Source organism: Haliotis asinina, chromosome 7 (assembly GCF_037392515.1).
Source record: "Haliotis asinina isolate JCU_RB_2024 chromosome 7, JCU_Hal_asi_v2, whole genome shotgun sequence".
Classification (NCBI taxonomy): domain Eukaryota; kingdom Metazoa; phylum Mollusca; class Gastropoda; order Lepetellida; family Haliotidae; genus Haliotis; species Haliotis asinina.
In genome coordinates, this window is record NC_090286.1 from 5,302,777 (window position 1) to 5,324,583 (window position 21,807).

Sequence of the window (21,807 nt, forward strand, 5' to 3'; positions counted from 1 at the left end):
GGGAGATGACTCTTCTACACAACCAGTCTTTGCATACCACTAATATTTTAGAAATCCTGTTCCCCGGCGTTCAACCGCCGGCCTGTGGGCCCGGTGCCGGTTGTTATTGTATAACATCACCCACGATCCATCATGTTGCGATAACTTACAGTTTCACTTCGACTCTTTCGCGTAGGAATGTAAACACCAGTTTAACAAATAAAACCTCCTTCGTGTGCCAAAGGCCACAAGCTTCGCTTGATTTTGTAGAGATAAGATAAGATAAAATAAGACAGGATGTAACTTTATTATCCTGAAGGAATTCATTTTATAGAAAACGGCCTCATAGTGAATATATACAAAATTAACAAAAATATAGGCCCCTACATAATAATTACAAGCACAAATAAATGCCGATGATAATTAATACAAAGGTACAGAGGTTATATTAGTGGTTGTCGCATGGCTATTCCCACACATTTGATGAATGAACATAACATAAACATGAAAATAATCAAATGTTCCTCGGGTACATTTTTTTCGAAAGTGACAAGGGCGTTAGGACCTTTTTTCAATTTTTGATAGAAAAGAGTGACGAGTGAGGAACACATTTTTATTATTTTCTCTCAGAAGTACAACTTGGAAAGTTTAACACGTGGTTATGAGTTGTAGATTCAGTCACACTCATTCTAATAGTGGGCAAATAGGTGATCGGGAAGCGGCTTAGACAAAACAATTTTTTTTTAATTGACGAAAAAAAAATGTTACGTGCACAAATACAAGTGACGCGCCGATGCTCGAGAAACATTTCACTTTTTTACTTATCCTAATCTAAAGCAGCGTCCAGATGGAAGTGCTTCAAACTGGTGGGGTAAAGTATATTTTAGTTGCCTTTTTGACAATGTGGCGCTGATAAATAAAGGATAAAGGGAACATACTCGAAAGACACTCAAGTAATTTTGCTGGCAGAATTAACCATTTTGAAAAGTTTGTTTTTGTTGCGAGCAGACAGGCCACCATACCAACATAAAAAATGTTGGTCACCACTCTTTGTATGAAGGTTTGATAAAAAACGGCCATTATGGTTTTGTCAATACAAACGTTTTTAAGCAGCCAAGAAAATATAGTCGCTGTTGGCCTTTTTTTTTGTAAATGTGATCGACGTGTTTTGAAAAAGAACGTTTTGAATCCAAATTAACATTGACATATTTGCAGTGGTCCATCCTTTCAATTTCTAAATTATCAATTACAAGAACTCGAATGGTTTCCTTTTCTCTCCACCATTTCCTAGTTTTCTTTACATTCAGAAAAAAATGTCTTTACACCAAGATAAAAATATTTTGACGCCTTGATGGAAATTATTTTCAGAGTCAGAAATTAAGCCAGTAACAGCGGTGTCAACTGCGAATTTCACAGTAAACACGTCATTTAATGACAAGTAACAGTCAAAATGAAGAGTAAGGGTGAAAGAGCACAGCCCTGTGGAGCTCCTGTAGAGGTTGAGAGAAAAGACACTGACATACTGAGTTCTACCTACCTTGAACTCTTTAACCCATTTGATGATGTTGCTATTTACACCTAGATTAAGCAGTTCACTCATCAACTGGTGTGATTGGAAGCTTAAGGTATTGAAGGCGAAAAAATTGATACAGAGGATTCTTACATAGTTGTTACAAGTCGCCAAATGAGAGTAAATAATTTGCATTTGGGTTAACGTTGCGTCCTCCGTCCCACACCCGGGTCTATATGCAAACTGTAAAGATCTAGCAAATGACTGACATTATCAATTAACATTTTGTGATAATCCGTTCAAACGACTTCATCGCTATCGATGAGAAAAGCAAACTGGGCGATAGTCATTACTTACGGCGCGATTATTCCTTTTCCAGGAAGAGGAATGATACTGGAAGTTTTCCAGAGGGTGCAGATTACAGCTGAACTAACCAAGCATCAAGAGCATTTCGAAATATGACACATAGTTGCTCTCCACATTCTTTCAAAACAATATCAGTAAGTTGTAGGATTTGTTTCTTTGAGTTGTTTAAATGACAACAAAACATCACTTTTCGATGTTACTAAGTCATCAGATGAGGTCAAAGGTGAATGTGTGTTATCATTATCGTTGGTAAAATCATGATAGTCAGAATTGGCATAAAACGAATTCAATTCATTAGCAAAGACAAGATTATCTTGAACATCAATGCAAAGTTTGAAACTGTGTACAATATAGTCTATTTTGTTTTTATTGGTTTGACTTAGACAAAGTGGACCTGCAGACTTCATCCAGGGCCTGTAGATTTTAAAGCTTGCAGGTAGCAGCAGGCCTGGTGCCCACTGTTAAATTAGGTTGTAGTATTGCAAACACCGCTTCCCCTGGAATGTCATTGTTCGGAAATACTGAGGTGATGCGACCTTTGGTTATGAATACAATGGAACATTTGCCTATTTTACGTTAATATCGGCGGCCATTTTGTAAACAGAAAAAGATACACAAAATAGACAGCAGATCTGCTCTCCTGTCATTTAAACGGGAAATTGTTCATCATATTTCCGGGAGAGTGATAATATACTTTCACACTGGCGAATGTACGGTTATTAAAATTTTAAAAACAAATTTACAGTGAGTGAATATGGTGTTTCACCAGCTTAAGCAATATTTAAGACGGCAGAAATAAATCGAACATCATTTTTCATTGGCAGTGGGCGTTGTGGATCAATTTTCGAACACGTTTCAAACGATCTTAGTGAGTGAGTTGAGTTTCACGCCGTTCTCAGCAATATTCCTATATGTTATACGGCGGTGTAAATACGGTGTAAATAATAGAGTCTGGACCAGATAATCCAGTGATCAACACCATGAGCATCGATCTGCGCATTTGGCAACCGATCCATCTGAGATCACGTCTAAGATAAACAGAATATTAACCCCAGCCTATATAAATGGTCTATATTACCTCTTTTGATTTTAACCTTTTATTCAACATTTTTCAAAAACTTTCTGAAGAAGATATAGATGATCCGTGTAATGTAAACACTGGGGAGATAAATAACTCTTTAGAAACAAAGGGGAATTATTTAAAGAAGTCAAACCTTAAGGAACTATTTTGTGCGTTTATGCTATGGACGGAGAATCTTTTTCAAGGATGTCAATTGCGGTTTTTCGACAATATAATCTTATCAGGTCTCATTTTAAGACGAGCGAGTGATTTACGCCGCCCTCAGCACAATTCCAGTAATTACGCCACTCAATGCATGGGTTTCAGACAACGGGGAATCCAACCTGGATCTTCTTTTTCTTGACGAGCAAACGACTGAACCATTAGTCTACCACTACGCCCTTCTCTTGGGATAAGAGGTGGGATTTCTGTTTCATCGCACTTAGCAAAAAAAAAATATATAATATGTTTTAGAGCAAAAGTATAACAAGTGAAATCATCGACATTTTGCTTTCCTGTAACAAGTCATTGTCCAACGAGGACATCTTTGGAAATATATCCTTTCTTCAACGTGAAGATAGGTGATAGAGTAGGTCTTCAGTAACCCTTGCTTGCCACAAATGGCGACTATGCTTGTCGTAAGAGGCGACTAACGGGATCGGGAGGTCAGGTTAGGTGACATGGTTGACACGTCATCGGTTCCCAGTTAAGTAGATCGATGCTTATGCTGTTGATCACTTGATTGTCTGGTCCAGACTCGATTGTTTACAGACCACTGCCATATACACCCCCTGGAACCACTGTCCTGCAGAGCAGTGAGGGGGTGACTGTCCGCCTGCATTTGCAGTGATCGCGTGCTTGTTTTGGTGGTGAATGTATTATCGGTGTTAAAAATCTGGTCACCATTTGTGACACATGAACAGTATGGTTGAAATATTAGCATTTCACGAATGGACTGGATGTGTTTTTTATAAATAGAAAGTGTCAAGTTGCTAGGTTAAACATGAAAGAAGCAATCGCCGATTATTGGCAGAACATATCTTTTCACGTAGACAAATACTAAGTATATTTCCTAATGGTTTGATTTTGCAGCATTTCTATGAGCCGATATTGTTAATGATACATATATGTGACGTCTTGAATGCATAATATTCATTTTATCTATCTAAATGGGATCGTGAAGTGATCGGGGTCCAATGACTGTACGCCCACTGTGCATGCTTGCAGTGATCGTATTTTTTCTTGCAGTGGTCGGTGTCATACAATCTTTTCAAACATGCGCATGGACCATGCAGAAGTGAAGATGACTGAAATACATTGTTTGAATCTTAGCTTTACTGGCATAGAATCAGAAATTGAAGTCCCAACTATTGTGCGAGAAAGGATTCAGACAGCACAGCACAGGTTAATGAAAACATAACGGCACAGCTCAAGTTAATGAAAAAATTACAAGTGCTTCACGAACACCTGGCTTTCTCATTCTGTGCACTCCTCCCTCGTAACAAACAGTGAAATGTGTGAGTATTTTAATGATAGATTGTTAAACAACTTTTATCAGTTTTAGGACAAAAAATCCTCACATGTTGGCAATCCTCATTCATTCTGCTCGGTCTGAAACTGACTGAAAATATACTTTGTTGCATCGGAAAACATACTTATTTCATATTTTCGATAAATTTTAAGAAAAAGTGTACAGAAATTTCCAACCACTGCAAATTCCGAATTTCCGATCACTGAATTATGTGTTCACTGTACTCCCGCGATCACTTCACTGAATATCAGGTTTACATTTTGCAAAATAACTTCTTCAGTTTTGATCTAAATGACTTCCTCTTTTCACCGAGGGTACTACTGGTGATACATGTTCCTCAGAGGGTACTACTGGTGATACCTGTTCCTCAGAGGGTACTACTGGTGATACCTGTTCCTCAGAGGGTACTGCTGGTGATACCTGTTCCTCAGAGGGTACTGCTGGTGATACCTGTTCCTCAGAGGGTACTGCTGGTGATACCTGTTCCTCAGAGGGTACTGCTGGTGATACCTGTTCCTCAGAGGGTACTGCTGGTGATACCTGTTCCTCAGAGGGTACTACTGGTGATACCTGTTCCTCAGAGGGTACTACTGGTGATACCTGTTCCTCAGAGGGTACTACTGGTGATACCTGTTCCTCAGAGGGTACTACTGGTGATACCTGTTCCTCAGAGGGTACTACTGGTGATACCTGTTCCTCAGAGGGTACTACTGGTGATACCTGTTCCTCAGAGGGTACTGCTGGTGATACCTGTTCCTCAGAGGGTACTGCTGGCGATACCTGTTCCTCAGAGGGTACTACTGGCGATACCTGTTCCTCAGAGGGTACTACTGGTGATACCTATTAACTCTGTTTGTCATTCATAGGAAAAATGGAAAAATATTTGAAATAAAATCAGTATTTGTCTACTTGAAAAGACATGATCTGCCGATAATCGACGATTGCTTTCTTCATGTTTAACCTAGAAACTTGAAAATTTCTATATATCACCATCAGGACCTGTGCATTCGTGAAACGTTAATATTTAAACGATATTGTTCGTGTTTCGCAAATGGCGAATAGATTTTTAACACCGATCTCACATTCGCCACCAAAACATCGCTGCAAATGCAGGCGGACAGTCACCCCATCACTGCACCTCTGCAGGACAGTGGTTCAAGGGGGTGATATAGCTGGGAGATTGCTGAGAGCGACGTAAAACTAAAGTCACTCTTGCTGAATTTCAAAAATTGCACTTAATGGGCAAGGTTCTTTGCGTTAGACTATCGACGCGGCCGCGCATACAGTCTCATCAGTAACATCAGATTAATCCAATCCTTGTCATATAGGATTTGGTTTATCCGTCCATTTCCTAATTGGGTAACTGGGTAATCTGTCTCAGTCCTTGAATCGTACTACTTCCACATCTGCCAAGCCCTTTCGGCCCTTCTGCCAAATTCGTACATGAAACAAGTCTAAATCCCCTTTCAAATTAAAAGGAACTGTTCGTTTCAGTCAACAGTATATATTCAGACACAAAACGTTAGTCTGTTATTTGTCCACGTGCGGTGGTACCAGTCGAGTCTTCACGGGACAATCCGGTGATTGACATCATGAGCATTAATCTAGGTCACTGGGATACGGTGACACCTATTAGCCAAGTGGGCGATTATATCCCAGAACTTCCACATCCACGTACTACCACACACTGTTAAAACAACAACTCATCACCCCTTTTTAGATAATGGGATAGCCTAGGAAACGGAAGTGCACTGAACTGAAACAAAATATACTGATAAATCACCTGACTTGGCAGGGCTAGAGATTTTAGATGAGAAAAGAGCATTTAGTTAATGAAACTGCATTTTACAAAATACAAATACGTGCATGTTTCATGTTGGCAGAAACAGTTCAACGTTGAAATGTTGTTTATTACGTTCATAATATTCTGAATATACTTAACATTCATTTTGAAACCTTAACATACACTTAACGTACAGGTTTATTAAAAATACAACATGGCTAAAGAGTTTTGAAAATTCATATTTATTGCTTAAAAGGGACCAACAAGCCAAACAATTCCTTTCAATTCTTATTTGCAAATATAAGGTAATATGTAGCCAGTAAAATTCAAAATTTGAATATGAATTGTATCATGCTTACTTGGAGCGCTACTACCAAATATACTTGCACTATCAAATCCATGTATCAACACATATATCAATTCAATTTCAATTACATGTAAATAAAAAAAATTGATAATGTAACGTTGAAAAACAGATAAAGACTCCCGTGTCCTACGCCAGACGACGCAGGTGCATCAAGACAGAAGTACAGCGGTGACGGGACCGCCCACTTCTTCCAACACATCAAGGTGAAATTACGGGTGAAATTCTGGACACCATAGGACATACGTTCTATATAAATGTTCTATACAGTCTGTTATAAGTAACCCGAAAAGATATGTTTTTTTTGTTGTTGATATTCCTGCTTTAATAAAATATATAATTTATCACTAAGTGATTATATTCAATACTGATTAATGGATTAAACCATTACAGGCTGAGGTAATCTGTATACTAAGTGCATGTAGTCAACCAGTGGAAGTTTGGGGAGGATACCCAAGTCGGCGAGCCTGACCACCCGATCCCGTTGGTCGCATTGTTCGACAAGCCTGGATTACTCAAATTCGTACCAACACCTTCACGCGTATTACAAAACAACGGAATATATCCTTCGTGCGACCTCAAAGACCATGTTCTGATGATACATCGGGGAATAACATTCTATTCTATCTTTAACTTCGAAGAAACAGATCGCTCGTTAAGGTATTGTAAGAAAACCTTTAGTCCTGGAATACCTAGTTCATGAACACCAGAATTGGACTGTCTCTAAATATCGATCAGCCAGCTGTACAGAGGTCGCTTTTCTGTTGCCATAGAAACAGGTAGAAGCGACTATTAAATGCTATTGTAGAGTCCATGGATACACTTACGTAACGAGATTGAAAACAAACACGGCTTAATTACGTGTTATTTAGCCCTACTTAAAGAAAACAAAGAAAAGGGTAAACAGATCAAAAAGTGTCCTACGAATCGTGCTTCCTTCATAAGACTGATTTTACAAAATGGATATGTAGGAGAAAAGAAATTTGACATCTTCAGATCACTGCGACTTTGTCATCTGTATTTGCGCTCACTGGGTATCGATTCACTTCTGATGTATGGCTAGATATTGACGGCCCAGTCAACGTGCATATTATAAAACCAAAAGTTGTTTCAGCAGACAATGTTTTGCATGATGTTCCCTGAAAAGCGCCATTCGAAGAGCCATGTGACGCATACAGTTATGGTGCCTTCGTGTCCCTTGAATTACTGGGCTACATCTCCCCAGTTTCAGTAAGTTTTCTCCTAACCCATAATCCTCTATGACCCCCATGACTAACGACATATTGATAAATCTGGAATCAGTGCTAACAAACATTACCCCTCAACCTCGCATCATCGTGGATTGCATCTGTTTCACGATAAGGTAAATTTGGAACCCAAGAACCATCATTCATCGATTCGCCCGACCATCAAGGAAACCAGTGTCAACATAAGCTATTACTTGTTGAGTTTCATAGTCGTTAGGATAATTCTTTGGTGAATATTTGTGGTACAGGGAACCCTGTTTGGATCTTTGGGACGCATACGGATCCCTTATATGTTCTTGATATTAATTGTAAAACGTCCCCCGGTCCCAAATGAAGGTTTTTGACCCATCACAAAAAGGCCATCTTGTCCGACCCACTATCCTGGTCCAGGTTTATTTGTCATATCAATTATCAACACCCTGAGAGAAACCGTTCTTTTATAGTGTTTCCTTGTAGTAAATACACATCCCCTTACTGACTTATCACGTGCGCATACCAGAGATGTTAGACAGAACACACTTCATACTAACGCCGAACCATTTTTCAGGCGCATAAATCAGAGTCTTCATATTACACACCACCATCTGTTGCAGCTTGTTCAGGATGTTCACATCTGTGGAAAGGCGATGCTCATTTTAAATGTAATGCCATTCTAAAATACTGCTTCACGAAAAAGAAAATACGTAGACTTGGTGTTTTGAATATCTGAATGGCATCACTATTGTGAAAGTGGTATGTTTTGAATCAAGTTATATTACATCTGTGCAACTGTCATGTCCAGGCTGGGTTTTTCACACACCACGCCGGCCCTGCAACTGGTATATTGCAAGATGTGGCGTGAATAACCAAAGAAAACTTGAACAATATTCCAGCCATAACAGAAATGGCCAAACATACATTGGGGAATCCATCCCAGGGACTGGGCTAGTCCACCACCACCACCACCTGTTACAGATGAAAAATTGTCCCACTGAACTGGAGGCATTTTTAAAGTTGTAACGAGAAGGAACCAAGTTTCATTGTAGGTACTAACACCATTATCACGAGTTACTTGATAACGGTGTCAGTACCTACGCCAAAATGTCGCACACATAGCAACAAAGCTGAGTATCCATACACCTTGCTTTGCCTTCGAGATGACAATTGTTTCACATTATCCTTCAGACTGTGTGTGGAGAGTTTGCTTCATGCAGTAAGAATATATTTACTCCCTTACGGGTATTGACATTCTGTCCTATCCTGATTGTGTAGCTTGACATGCATCCCTAGACTACATGGTCCATACTTACTTACATACCACAGTCATAGGGCTGTTAAGGGCGAATTCTATTTCAATCTTGTTATGGGCTGCCTCAAGTGTCACCCATCAGATTCTTACAGTAAGCAGGACGCAACACTTCTGTGTCTTGTTCACAGCTGTAGACTTAATGTCAATTTGATTCAAGCGATAATAAATACAGGCATTTAAGGTAATAAAGCTACATTGGGCAATAACCTCGTTACAGAATAGGAATAATCTCCATCACTGCAGCATGACAGCCAGCACTAAGATTAATTCAGAGCTCCATTCAGTTCAGTATGCACAAATAACACTTCAGTGGACCTACTTTATCATGAATTTTGAGTGGGTAGTGAAGAAATGAAAATATATTTTCAAGCATAGCGCTGTACAAACCAAATTGAGAAGTGCTTTCATATTATCAGTGTATGAATTAAGCCAAACGCCCATCCAGACATGAGAGCGGGTAATGCTAAAATGTTACCAGCCCAAAATGGATTTAACCAGACTAGACACTAAGAATTCACTTAGTTGTATGAAACATCTAAACTTTGCACCAGAGCATTGGCTAGCTGTAAATTAGACTATCAGAAATCTAGCCTGGACAGGCCTTATTTCATACACTGACATTATGCAAAGTACGGTAGTGGAGTTATTGGAGACCCCATTGGTACACCATACATGCACCTACACCTGGAACATTATCTCATGAAAGGAATTCTGAGCAACCTCTTCAGTACATACCTTCAGAGAATTATTATAAACGTCTTCTGATTCAAACATTGAGAACTCACAATCACTACACAACAAACACCAGATTTGTTTCCAACGAATTTTAATGGCATTAAATTTTGTAGCATGCAAGTTAAAATTAGTACACCACAGTTTATACAGATAACAATATACATTTGACATTTGGTTCCTATTCCAAAGTGTTAAAATGTTCATGAGAACACACGTAAACAGTATTATGTTGATGTCAGTCTAACCCCTAAAGGTGGTCTCAGAGGAATGCTGCAACCGCTTGTCTGTCGGTTCGTCTGTCAGTCGTTAACTATTTATGTACATACAGTATTGCCTCGAATTATAATACCTTAAAATTAATCTAGTACAGCCCAGCTGATGGCAGCATAAACACGCACAAAATAAATAAAATAAAAATCTCCATAGTCTGAAAAATAATAAAAAATAATGATAAATATAACCATATCACTCATTCACCACTTACACATCAAAAAATACCCCAAAAATAAATCACAGACAATAATTGTTCAGATCACACGAGAGATAAAAGCAATGGCTCTCCCGGTCGATATTGTCATCAATCATTGTGGAGAGTATTCTTGGTCTTATCAATTTGTTTTGTTAACTTGGCAAATGCATTTCCCTTTTGAAACCAAAATCTTAATTTCATAAAAAATCAGATTTTAATATTCACAAAAATTCCACACGTCATAATTCTAAAGTTGGGATTTCCTTTGTACTGGAATGTATGCAAGTGCCAAAGCTAACTCTCTCCTCATAGTCCAATCATGGCTTGGGCTAGATATGTAAAACCATTTTCTGTTATGAGCATACAGAGCTCATGTCATGCAACCTTTGCACATGCAGTTCATCTGCGTGCTGACATGTTGAGATCAGGTGAGGTCCAACCCATGACAGGATCTTTTGTGTCATGCCAAGACGAGGATTGTGTGGCCCTCAGTGATGGAGGGTATCAAACCTGCTTGGTCTCTGCTGGACTCTCATTTAGCAAGCTTCTGCTACTCCTTGACCTGTTATACTTTCATGTATTTGGTCTTTCATGGAGCAGGATGTTAGCTTCTGTCTTGGTACATTGCACCTTCTTTTTCTGCATTGATCTCAGAATACTATGTCTCTTCCATATCCATGGTAACTGTTCTGAGCCTCTGCTGAGGGATGATGGGATTGTGTCGAAGGTCTAATAGGCAACGGTTTGCTTCACATAGGATAAAGACTGGTAACTGTTTGCTTCTCACTGAAAGGCAACTTGGTCAACGAGAACTTGTAGAAAGTACTAAAACTTCCATTTCAAAAAATGAATTTTGAAATATTGTGTATTCTTGATGTAGAAAAATATATTAACAACTGAAATCCAACATTGACATCAAATTTAACTTGGTCTGTATCAAGATCTTTTTCACATCTGATTCACAATAAATCAATGAAGGTAATTTCAGCTGTGGACCAAAGTCTGATCCTCGTGATCTACAAACAATAAAAACATCGGAAATAGTCAAGAACTTCCAATAAATTTGCTTTTTGACACTAACAGAAACATGAATAGCAAATAGTCACTGTTCTTGGTTCTTAAAAAAAATTCCTATCCATTTTTGGGTGTGTGTTTTCATAAATAACCCCCTCTACCCCAAAAAATGTATCCCCAAAAATATGAATAATAATAAATAATCCATTAATAAAGGGGGATTTAAAGCTGTTCATTCTGAAACAATCAGACAATTTGTCATTTTAAGGGATTTATCTTTTGTTGGGGTAACATATTGTATAGGAAAACTTTTCTGAAACCACCTTAACCCCTCCTAATGATGAACAAACTTCAAGTAGAATACATAACCAGACTTATGAATAAATTTCCATGCATGCATGCCATGTCATGGCTTGGCTTGGCTTGACAACTAACAACATGCAATAGATTGAATTGTGCACAAGTCACATCAACCATGTATAACATTTGGTTGGGACGTTCACCATACAGCGGGGTGGTTACAACATTCAAGAGAATCATGCTTGTCTAGAAAAGCTGTAGTTGATTGGATTAAGCTATTCCCCTTGCTATCTTGTATCAATAATGAGTTGTTTGTCAAGTAGTACCTAGTTTACATGCAAGAAAGATGTTCTAACATTCCTGTCAAACACAGAGGACACATTGACGATGTACGATGTACGATGATCCCTCCCGTAACGCGTCCCACCCGCAGATCAGTTAGGTGCTGCACTGACAGCTCGGTTTTGTGGTCACATGACGGTCATGTGACCTTGGCGCTGCTGCATGTGCTGCAGGGCCCCCCCTCGAGCTGGCCCTCCCCTTGCCAACCCCCGCGGCCCCTTGGTGCTCACCGCGATTTGTGAGCACCTTCCCGGTTTGCCCCCTTTACCTGAAAAAGAAACAAACACATTTTTAAAAATCTTCTCATTTGAAGAAACTGCCAAATAGACTTAACAGTTGTTTAATATTGTTTTCAGTCAACCCATACAAGATCTGCCTCTCAATAATGAGTTCAAGACAAGTGATTGATATTTAAGAAATATTCTACACATAACCGAGTCACCTTGCCTAAACCTCCAGTTTCATTTAGAAGCCTAATACAAACAGAATGTGACGGACTGATACCTACCCAGAAGCCCCACTTTGGTTTTATCATGTATAATCAAACTATGATTTTCGTTTCTGAACCTGTATGACAAAAGGCCAAATTTATTCCTTTTTTAATTTTCACACGATTCCCCATTTCTCTGCACTATGGGTCCCTGAATATTGTAAACATTTATTCACTTATAACTGATAATGACTAAACATAAATAAACATAAATAATGAGATATCTGCATTGCCTAGTATGGTACAATAATGGTCGAGGTCAGGTGCATCTTTTGTAGTGATGTGTTTTAACTTACTGATGATAGCAGCTGTTCAGACCCCGTAGTTGACAGCTAGGCGTTCGCGAAGAGGCTGGGGGAACTGGTCAGAGAACTTGGACCAGTTTTCTTCCCCGACTTGATTCTTGAAACCATGTAGGATCTGAAACACAGATTGTCTTATTTCACACCAATAGCTCTTTCACCAAACAAATAACTTCAGCTGAATTTTATAACCATCTAATACTGAACTAGTTTTAAATAATAAATTTGACATTGTAATTGGTTTATGGTCTTGTCAGATTTTTGTGTGAGGAAGCTAATGCAGTTCTTACACCTTTGCAGGCAAACAAAGAATCATACTCAGGGCAAATTTTGGATTCAAATATTTGACTGTGGTAGCCTGGAAATCTAAAGTAACACTATTTTGGGACTGTTTGCATATTGTTTGACACAGTGAGTGAAAAATCAAGTCTGTAACCAGTAACCAATGAAATTAAAATACAACAGCACCTTCAGCAGATCAGACAGCCTGATTCCTTTCACAACAAACATAGGTGTGTAAGACCAATGCCAGTGTATGAGATAGCGTCTGCCCAGCGGCTCGCTACTTGCTAGTTACATGTCAGGCTTACAATTTTATTTCATACTCAGCCCTGTGTGCCATTACATTTCCAAAGGTATATATTTAACCATGTCATTGAATATGGGAAATATTTCAAAAATAATTTACAATTGTGGTAACTAGATGATGTCTGTATAGTTCATGATCAATCAAACAGTAATTTCCACAGATCAACCTACCCATTTATCTAACACTGATCTAGAGAATGCTTTTAGCCAATGAATAACGTCATTCTTTTCTGATGGCAGTGACACTGAATGAAATAACAGTGACCACCAAATTATGGCTATATCATATTTGCTTTTGCACATGTTTCAGTTTACCTCACTACAAGAAATTCATTAATTACTTTCTTTTAACACCGTATCTCAATTTCCCATACTTTATACAGGGCTGGTTACATGGTAACAGGGCTGGCAACATTTTTTAGTTATCAGCCCCGTGGGCTGTCTTTTTGTAGGAGTTTCATGCACTACCAATGAATTCCCTGACATCTAGGTGATTTTCACCAAGAATTCCCATTGGGGCTGAAAAGTCAATTCTTACTTTGTAGAACATTTCCTTCAGGTCAGGCTTGGGGTGAACCCAAGATGCCACAGCATCGCAGAAGAAGATAAAGTCCTGTACAACTCCAGCCGGGTTTGCCCCGATCATCAGACAGATACCACGGAACGCTGAGTCCTTCTCTTCGTTGTCTCGAATGTTGCGCAATGATGTGCACCTGATTAAACACACATGCTGTGTAAGTAGGGGACAGAATTCTCTGTAAATTCACATGAGTTAACAAAGAAAAAAAAACAACTCTTGCCCAAACTAGTTATTTAGCACGTAGACTTATTAAGGTTTGTAGAATGCACGTTGACAATATCTCATTATGAACATATGGAAACAAGACATAAATGCATTTAACACAGATACCAGTCACAAAAGCATGTTTTAATCTATATAATAAAATCAAATGCATGAGACGTGCAAGCAACAGACATTTAAGTCCATACGGTATCTGGCATACAGAATTGAAAACATTACAATGATGACATCAAACAAGTTATCTATTCACAATAGTTTCCATTTTAGCATTTGCTTCCAATCTGCAGACTTGCGTGATCAGTATATGGTTATTTATAAAGATAACATTCAACTATGTCCCTACATGTGCAAACTAGGTTGAGAAAGAATCTCTGAAACCAGGAACTAGGAACTAAAGCAGCCAAAAATAGACACAATAAATTCAAGTCAACATCAGAGCTCTAAAGAATTTTGAAATTTCAAAAGAAAAACAATTTCAAGACAAGTTACGAAGATAATTTCATTATATGCACCAATGTCAAAAGTTTAATTTGGTAAGCATACCCTCTCAAGATTGTTAGTTTGGATCAATTAAGCATTTGACAAAAAAGTTACACACTGGTGACCGATCATAAAACCTTCCACCTGGTTTCAGAGAAACACATACATGATCCTCTCCCAATTGTTAAAAATAAAATGAAAAGTGAAAAAAGAGAAATAAAGAAAGTTACACACCACTGCCTGATAAACTGTTGTAACATAGGGGCGACTTCTTGCGGACATACTAAACCAAGGCGACCAATTGTTATGGCTATGTAACCGTGGTCACAAGACGAGAAGACGGGGAGCAAATATAAAGGGAAGAAAACAGAGAAAGACAACAAATCAACAAAACGTACATTTAATAATAATAATAATGATAATCAAATCAAAACTTTGCAGTTATGTACAAAATATATGGTTGAGAATAAATGCAAAGTAAAGCTCAAACAGTGAATAGTCAAAATTGATTTTGTTTAGATTTGTAAGTAGATGAGATGAAAGACGTAGCACAACACGCCACAGACAACAACGAAGGGAGGGAAAACAACACAGTAGAGGTCAACACCGTCGAACTCAGTATCAATTTGAGAGTTGGTACGTTCTCACAGCTTAAGGTATACAAGTATACACTGCAACCTTCTAGCATAACACCTATCAAATTTGAAAAAAGGTTTCAAATTCCTTCCACCAATTTACTTGGGAACGACCTTAATTTGATTCACGATAACGGATACTGGGCTGTGACCAAACAGTCAGAAGGCAGAAGGTTTCTGGCCATGTTGTTTTCCCCTTAAATATCGTCTAATACTTTTAAAATAATCTTTTATTTACGGTTAAAAATCACATTGTGAAAATACCAATCATGTTGAAAAATCTAAAATAACAGTAGAGATAAATAGTGATGTTAAAACATGTGATCTATAACAACTTAATCATTATTTATTCAAATATCAATGACATAGCTTAAACACTGTCAATGAGAAAATGTATTTACCAGTGCAGTAACGATAACATGATAAGACGGCACGATACTTGTGACACCACCATTGTTAGTAATAACATCTAGCCTGTGGTTTCATTCCAGTAACACTGTACCACAACCCATGCAATGAGAGACCAGTGATTGCACAAGCTGTGGCCAAACACCATCAAATATAGGACAGTGCATCACAACATTGTCAAATGCAGAGAGGTAATGGCGGTCAAACTTTACAATCTACATTGTATGTACATGAAAATTAATATACCGATACTGCAATATTGAGTTACAAATAAATACTAATTACTTCTCAGGAAAAAGGAATATTTCAACACAAGCAATTGAACATACACCTGAAATATGACATGTTCTATTATAACGTCTAATTACTGCAACATAGGAACAAATTTACCAGTTATCACATGATTGAGTGCAAAGTTGGACTGAAACCAAAGGCTAAACCAGACACCTAAATTTAACTTGAGGGTCCCTAAAACTACTTGTTACACTGTATAATGTACTTAAAAATTCCTATTCATACTTCCATGCATGTTAAGTGAATACTTGATTTGTGTACCAATATTACGTTTCATATGCATTTAAGTGTTTACAATAATCATAACATGCAAAGGTTTCCCTTGATTGTACGTTCTTCATGTTATATATTGAATGAAAACGTTTGTTTGAACACTGTGTGAACAATTTTTAAGTTGTAGTATGTTGCTTAGAAGAAAGCCAGCAGTGCCGTTCTTCAAAATGTATGTAGCTGCCATCTGCAGAGTTAGATTAAGGTTTATTGTCACGTTGAACAGTATTCCAGTTACATAATGGCCAGTCATCTTTATGAGGGAGGCAACCACAGAATGAGGCAAGTCTAAGACATGTACCACTTCGATAAAGTTAGAGTACTGAGGCAGCTCTGAGTAAAAGAGAAGCAAGATCAAGGGTATTGATGCACGATCATAGTTTTCTTGCACTCATTAAGTAGGCAAATCCTGCTCCTTATTTATGCAAGATTGGTAAGACCCTAATGCATTGGATGCTGATGAATTCAGATTCTAATAAGATTAAATTTTGTTTTCTGTATTTGTTTGTACTTTAAATTATGAATTGTGCCCACACTCCATCAATGAAGATCCATTACTTCTGTCAACATTCAGAGAAACCTTACAGTAAAATTTGTGTCATGAGGAAGATGAGAGAAGTCAAATATTTTTGTCTTGAAAATTTGGTCATGAAGAAGACACAGGAACTGATTTTCAAATGTCAATTTGAAATGTGTATTCGCAAGATCATGTAAGTATAAAACACCTCTAGCAAAAGCCCTCATGAAAAAAAAAACACTTTCAGCAAAAGCTGATATATCCGAAATGAAAAATATTTTCCAAACTTTGCCCTAATGTGACATTCAGCCAAACATGATGCAGGTCTTATAATCCATAGCTCCATTTTCATGAAAAAAATTGAAATCGATTTTCAAATGGTCAAGATTGAACCACCATGGTAAATATTTAACAAAATTGCAAGCCTGAAGCCAAATTAGGGCAAGATCTTTGATACAGTGGTTGACTGTAATGAGAATGAATCTACCTAATGTCTTAGCCCAGACCCGTCAATGGTGATGACACAAGTGTAAGACAAAGCCATTGAAGCAGCCATACACTACTTACCCGTGTTCTCCAGGAGAGTTTTAGGAGTGTTAGGGCGGTTGATGATGTCCACTAGATGACCAAGGGCCAGCTGTACATAGGGCTGCATGTCCGCACCTGTATACAGATATCAGTGCGAGTGACAGACAAGACTTCCGTAATATCATCACAAATGATATCGGATGTGTCTTGAATGCTGTCAAGTCATCAAAACCACTAACTACAAAATTCATATCAAGACTAAGAAAAGCAACGGAGAACTGGAGATCTATTTCATAACCAAGGCATTCATTTTGTTGGATAACCTTAAAGCAGGACCTTTCTACAAACTAAACCTTAACCCATGTGACCTCATACAGAAAAGCCTATGTTTGATTTATATTTTGTGACTGAACAAATCTACATGACCTCCATGCTTCCTAAAAATGATCCAGGGCCATTCACTGAACATAACTGTGAGAATATTTTAATACGCATATCAAAATTCATCGTGTCATTGCATGCAAATTAAGCATTATCTCGTCGCTAAGACATGCTGGAACACCTGGTTTATTTGGCTGCCTATATTATCACTAGTGAAGATTGCTGGTAACCCGACTGAAAACCAGGGCTCATTCAATGTGCAGGTTTTACTTTAAAATCATCAGTTACACTGCAAATATGTATCTGCTCAGTCGAGTAATTAACAGCAACAGAGGAACACATACCCATCTTTATAGAAATCTCGCCAATGGCCCATGTAGCGTTGTTGCAGACAGATATGAATTCTGGGTTCAGGTTGTTTCCTAAGATTGGCATGAAGTCTCCTGAAATGCAGAAAAATATAACCAACATCAGTCCGCTTTCTAATTATTTTCCAAACTCTCCTTGTAAGTGCAGTTTGCTCAGATCAGACAGTACGATTACATATGAATCATATGTTGTCATGCGTCATGTGTTGTCATCATGTCTCAGCAAGTACGCACAAAAAGGTGGAAATAGATGATTAACTTGACGAAAGATCTTATTTCACAGAATGTGATTGAGTTTAGTTTCAGCAATATTGCAGCTATATGGCGATGGTCTGTAAATAACCAGCATGAAAATCGATCTGCGCAACTGGGAAGCAATGACATGTGTCGACTAAGTCAGCGAGTCTGACCACCTGATCTCATTAATCACCTCTTACGACAAGGACAGTCGCTTTTTATGGCATGCATGATTTGCTGAAGGTCTATTCTACCTCAGACCTTCACGGGTCTCAGAGAATGTCAGCTGAATGTGGGGGACAGGTAGAAGTGATGCTATTTTAAGTCATCATTTGGTCAAACCTAGAGCCATGTAAAATGGTGTTGAAAAACCCAGGAACAAACTCTGGGAGTCTGGCACATATAAGGTATGCAAACTGGCACAGCAACTGTGACTCATAAGTCAGAACAGATGATTGAGCGCCTGATGACTAGTCAACTAACAAACACATTTTGAATTTGTAACTATTTTTTCGAATATTTGTTATCGATAAGTGACAATATATATTTCTCACCTATGCATGGTCGGACATGCTGGAAACAAGCTTTGGTCAAGTCTCCAAGTAGGGCGAAAGAGCTTTGTCGAACCTCCGGCATAGGATCCTGCAATGTCATGGACACAGTTGAGAAAGTTTACCAGAGGGAAAACAGGAGCTGCAAGCCACCATTACTTACACTCTCACAATGAAGAGACATAATGCTAAAAAAATGCAAGAAGATGGTTCTCCATTTTGGGCATCTATAAGAAAATCTTCTTCACTTGTGTTAAGAAGCATTCTCTACAATCAATAACATGACATAATTCAAAACTGAAGTTGCAATAAATAAAAAACCCCAAGTGCCCCTTTTTGTTCACTTCAAACATTTTCTGTCGCTTTTATATCAGTTAAAATGTGAAGAAAATTCAGGTCCAAGTTCAACTTGTAGCCAATGGAGACTATCATCACTAGGTCAATTAAATTCACAGACTTTCAAACGTTCATAATCGACTGCATACCTGCATACACTGGAAGAGAAGCTTGAGAATATTGCTGTTGGCCACAAGACTTTCTATGTGGTGCTCCAGACCTTCAGCCAGACCACTGAGCAGATCCAAGGCAACGATCATGAAATCCTTGTCTGGGGGATCATAGTGATCAGGTGTGCTCATGTTCTGAAGCAAGACAGTTATACAACAATATATACAATCATGTACAATTATGTACACATTAAAACTGCACTATCATACAACACAAAACTGCTTGTTTTGTTCACAAGTCATACTCCAATGAATAATCAAATCAGGTTCAGATTAATCAGGAGCTGATATTACAAGCAGCATCCCAAAGTGGAAGGGGCAAGAAGGACATGTAAAGGAATTCAAAATTTAACAAGATATCTGCGTTACTTTCACCACAGTGGCTTTTAGTTTTCAGCCAATGACTGACATCACTAATTCTGTCTGGCGTACATATGTCACTGTGAGCACACTGATCAATGTCTGAGGACAGTCGTACTGCTCATAGCAATTTGACCTTAATTCCTATGTCGTTGGCAGTGTGGTGTGGTGTGGTGTGGTGTGGTGTGGTGTGGTGTGGTGTGGTGTGGTGTGGTGTGGTGTGGTGTGGTGTGACAAGATCAGACAGTACGATAAATCCAATCATAATTATCATAATAAAAAATGTCATCACATCTTGTCATGCGAGTGAATGAGCGAGTATGGCTTTATATTGCTTGTATCAGTATTCAAACAATATCATGGCTGAGGGACACCAGAAATGGGCTTCACACACTGTACTTATTAAGGTTGTTACAATACACTCACATATTCGGTGAATCAAACACATAGCCTTTCATGAATACGTTTTGTTATTTGTCTAAACCAGAACCAAATATAAATAAATACTTAATTTTTTTATATCTGAGCATGTTTTACTTAAGCCCTTATTAAAGTGAGATATTCAAGAATGGAACTGCAGCAGTGCTAGTCATGTTAGTTTGCAAGGGCTGTACATGGTACTGTAGACTGTAACTATCAGTGTATTACATACGAAATTTGAGTGTCATGTCAGATCACTTGTTATTACTGCGACAAATTAACAGTCAACATGGGGGTTCCATATAGTGCATGAGTCACAGTACTACAATATTGTATCTGTGAATAATTATTTGTATTCATTACCCAATGTTCCAGTGTATTTGTTGCAGCCCTAGTAATTATGTGGGACATTGAACCCAGTTCTTTGTAATGATGATCGAGTACCGACAAGGCTACCCCGTCATCCCTACATCTTGTCAAATATTCATCTGTTCACTACCTAACAGAGGATGAGAATTACACTAAGGTCAGACCAATTTTATTTCTTGTTTTATGGATCTTCCTGCCGTATTTGTTCAAGAATGAGAAAAAAATAAATAAATAAATTTCCCCCACTCAAAAAATAAAATCCTAATGTTTTTATTGGCTAAAATTGCAAACTCACAAGAAAATACTTTTTAGGTTGTTTTTTTACCCACATTCATTTCAAAATAAAATTGTTTGACAAAAGTAACATATTTTGAGTATTTAGAAGTATTTAGAACATTACTTTGATTGGAAATTTTATTTCTATTTTTTCCCCCCGCCTGCCTTCAGGTTTTCCGAGGACAAAAATAAGTAAAACAAGAAATAGAATTGGTCTGACCTAAGAGTAAAATAACTTACATAGTTTTGGTTGAGTGTCTGTTCGACCAGCGACACACATCTTCTGTACACAGGTTCACAGTAGGGCAAGAAACCAGACTGTAGAGCAGTAGCCACACTTGATAAGCACTGGAATACACAGAACAAACACCTAACTGCCTCCACATCTTACAACAACAGCTACGCCTTGCACTATGCAATGAAATGCCACCAAATATCCAGCAAACAAAAAAAAAATGATTGCGACATATTTCAAATTTTGGATTTAGGCACTATGCAAAGAGGAACCTCTTTATTATTAGACATTATTACAAACACAAAATCAACAATCTTAAAATTCACATAGCTTTGTCATACAAATGTTGTAAAATACTTTTCTTTTAAGAACTTTTTAATTCCTTTACAAAATATTTTCCAAATTTCTAAGAATAAGCTATAATAATACCTCCAGCAAGGGGAAGAGATCCTTGTCTTCATCCTTTAACATGTTCCACTTCTGTATAAGAGGTGGCATCAACAAGTTGACATATTCCTGCAAGAAAGTTGACACATTACATTCTCTCAACCTACCATTTAATGAACAAGAAAGATGGCATGTCCAAGATGAAAGAATTTGTACTACAAAAAGATCACTCCAGAAGAATGTGTTATCAGGAAAAAGAACTGTTTACGTGTGTTCTCCCCTTTTCATGTGGTCAAGATGGAGACGCCATGGCAGTGTCAGAGAACAACTGTCTTCACAAAGATCAGTAAGAGAGAGTTCATGGTTATCATCATTACTGCCAGTAACTCTACAGGGTTAATCAATACATCAGGCT

The 21,807-nt window shown here is 38.1% G+C and overlaps 2 protein-coding genes and 1 non-coding gene across 3 annotated transcripts in view; all 3 read right to left on the reverse strand.

Moving 5' to 3' along the window:
- Positions 1–4,722: 4,722 nt before the first annotated feature.
- Positions 4,723–8,825, reverse strand: LOC137291207 (P-selectin glycoprotein ligand 1-like). Its single transcript, XM_067822495.1, has 2 exons — positions 8,738–8,825; positions 4,723–5,276 (listed from the first exon to the last, which is right to left on the reverse strand). The coding sequence occupies exons 1-2, from the start codon at positions 8,823–8,825 to the stop codon at positions 4,723–4,725; spliced, it is 642 nt and encodes a 213-aa protein (XP_067678596.1).
- A 1,112-nt stretch (positions 8,826–9,937) lies between these two features.
- LOC137291872 (transportin-1-like) overlaps positions 9,938–21,807 on the reverse strand; it is a 37,413-nt gene continuing 25,543 nt past the window's right edge. The window contains exons 13-22 of the mRNA XM_067823415.1: positions 21,435–21,521; positions 21,011–21,118; positions 19,325–19,480; positions 18,843–18,930; positions 18,028–18,126; positions 17,342–17,437; positions 14,885–14,960; positions 13,907–14,081; positions 12,775–12,898; positions 9,938–12,256 (exon numbers count right to left, since the gene is read on the reverse strand). Coding sequence (XP_067679516.1) covers positions 12,791–12,898; positions 13,907–14,081; positions 14,885–14,960; positions 17,342–17,437; positions 18,028–18,126; positions 18,843–18,930; positions 19,325–19,480; positions 21,011–21,118; positions 21,435–21,521 — 993 coding nt within the window. The 3' untranslated portion in view covers positions 9,938–12,256; positions 12,775–12,790. The remainder of the gene's footprint in view (positions 12,257–12,774; positions 12,899–13,906; positions 14,082–14,884; positions 14,961–17,341; positions 17,438–18,027; positions 18,127–18,842; positions 18,931–19,324; positions 19,481–21,010; positions 21,119–21,434; positions 21,522–21,807) is intronic.
- LOC137292395 (small nucleolar RNA SNORD41) lies at positions 18,205–18,273 on the reverse strand. Its single transcript, XR_010957443.1, has one exon. It is a non-coding gene; the product is annotated as a small nucleolar RNA SNORD41 (small nucleolar RNA).

Coding starts and splice junctions, on each gene's coding strand:
- LOC137291207 (XM_067822495.1), bottom strand. CDS start 8,825: ATGCCTCCAGTTCAGTGGGACAATTTTTCATCTGTAACAGGTGGTGGT. Junction 5,277..8,737: donor CCTGGGATGGATTCCCCAAT/GTATGTTTGGCC, acceptor AGGTATCACCAG/TAGTACCCTCTGAGGAACAG.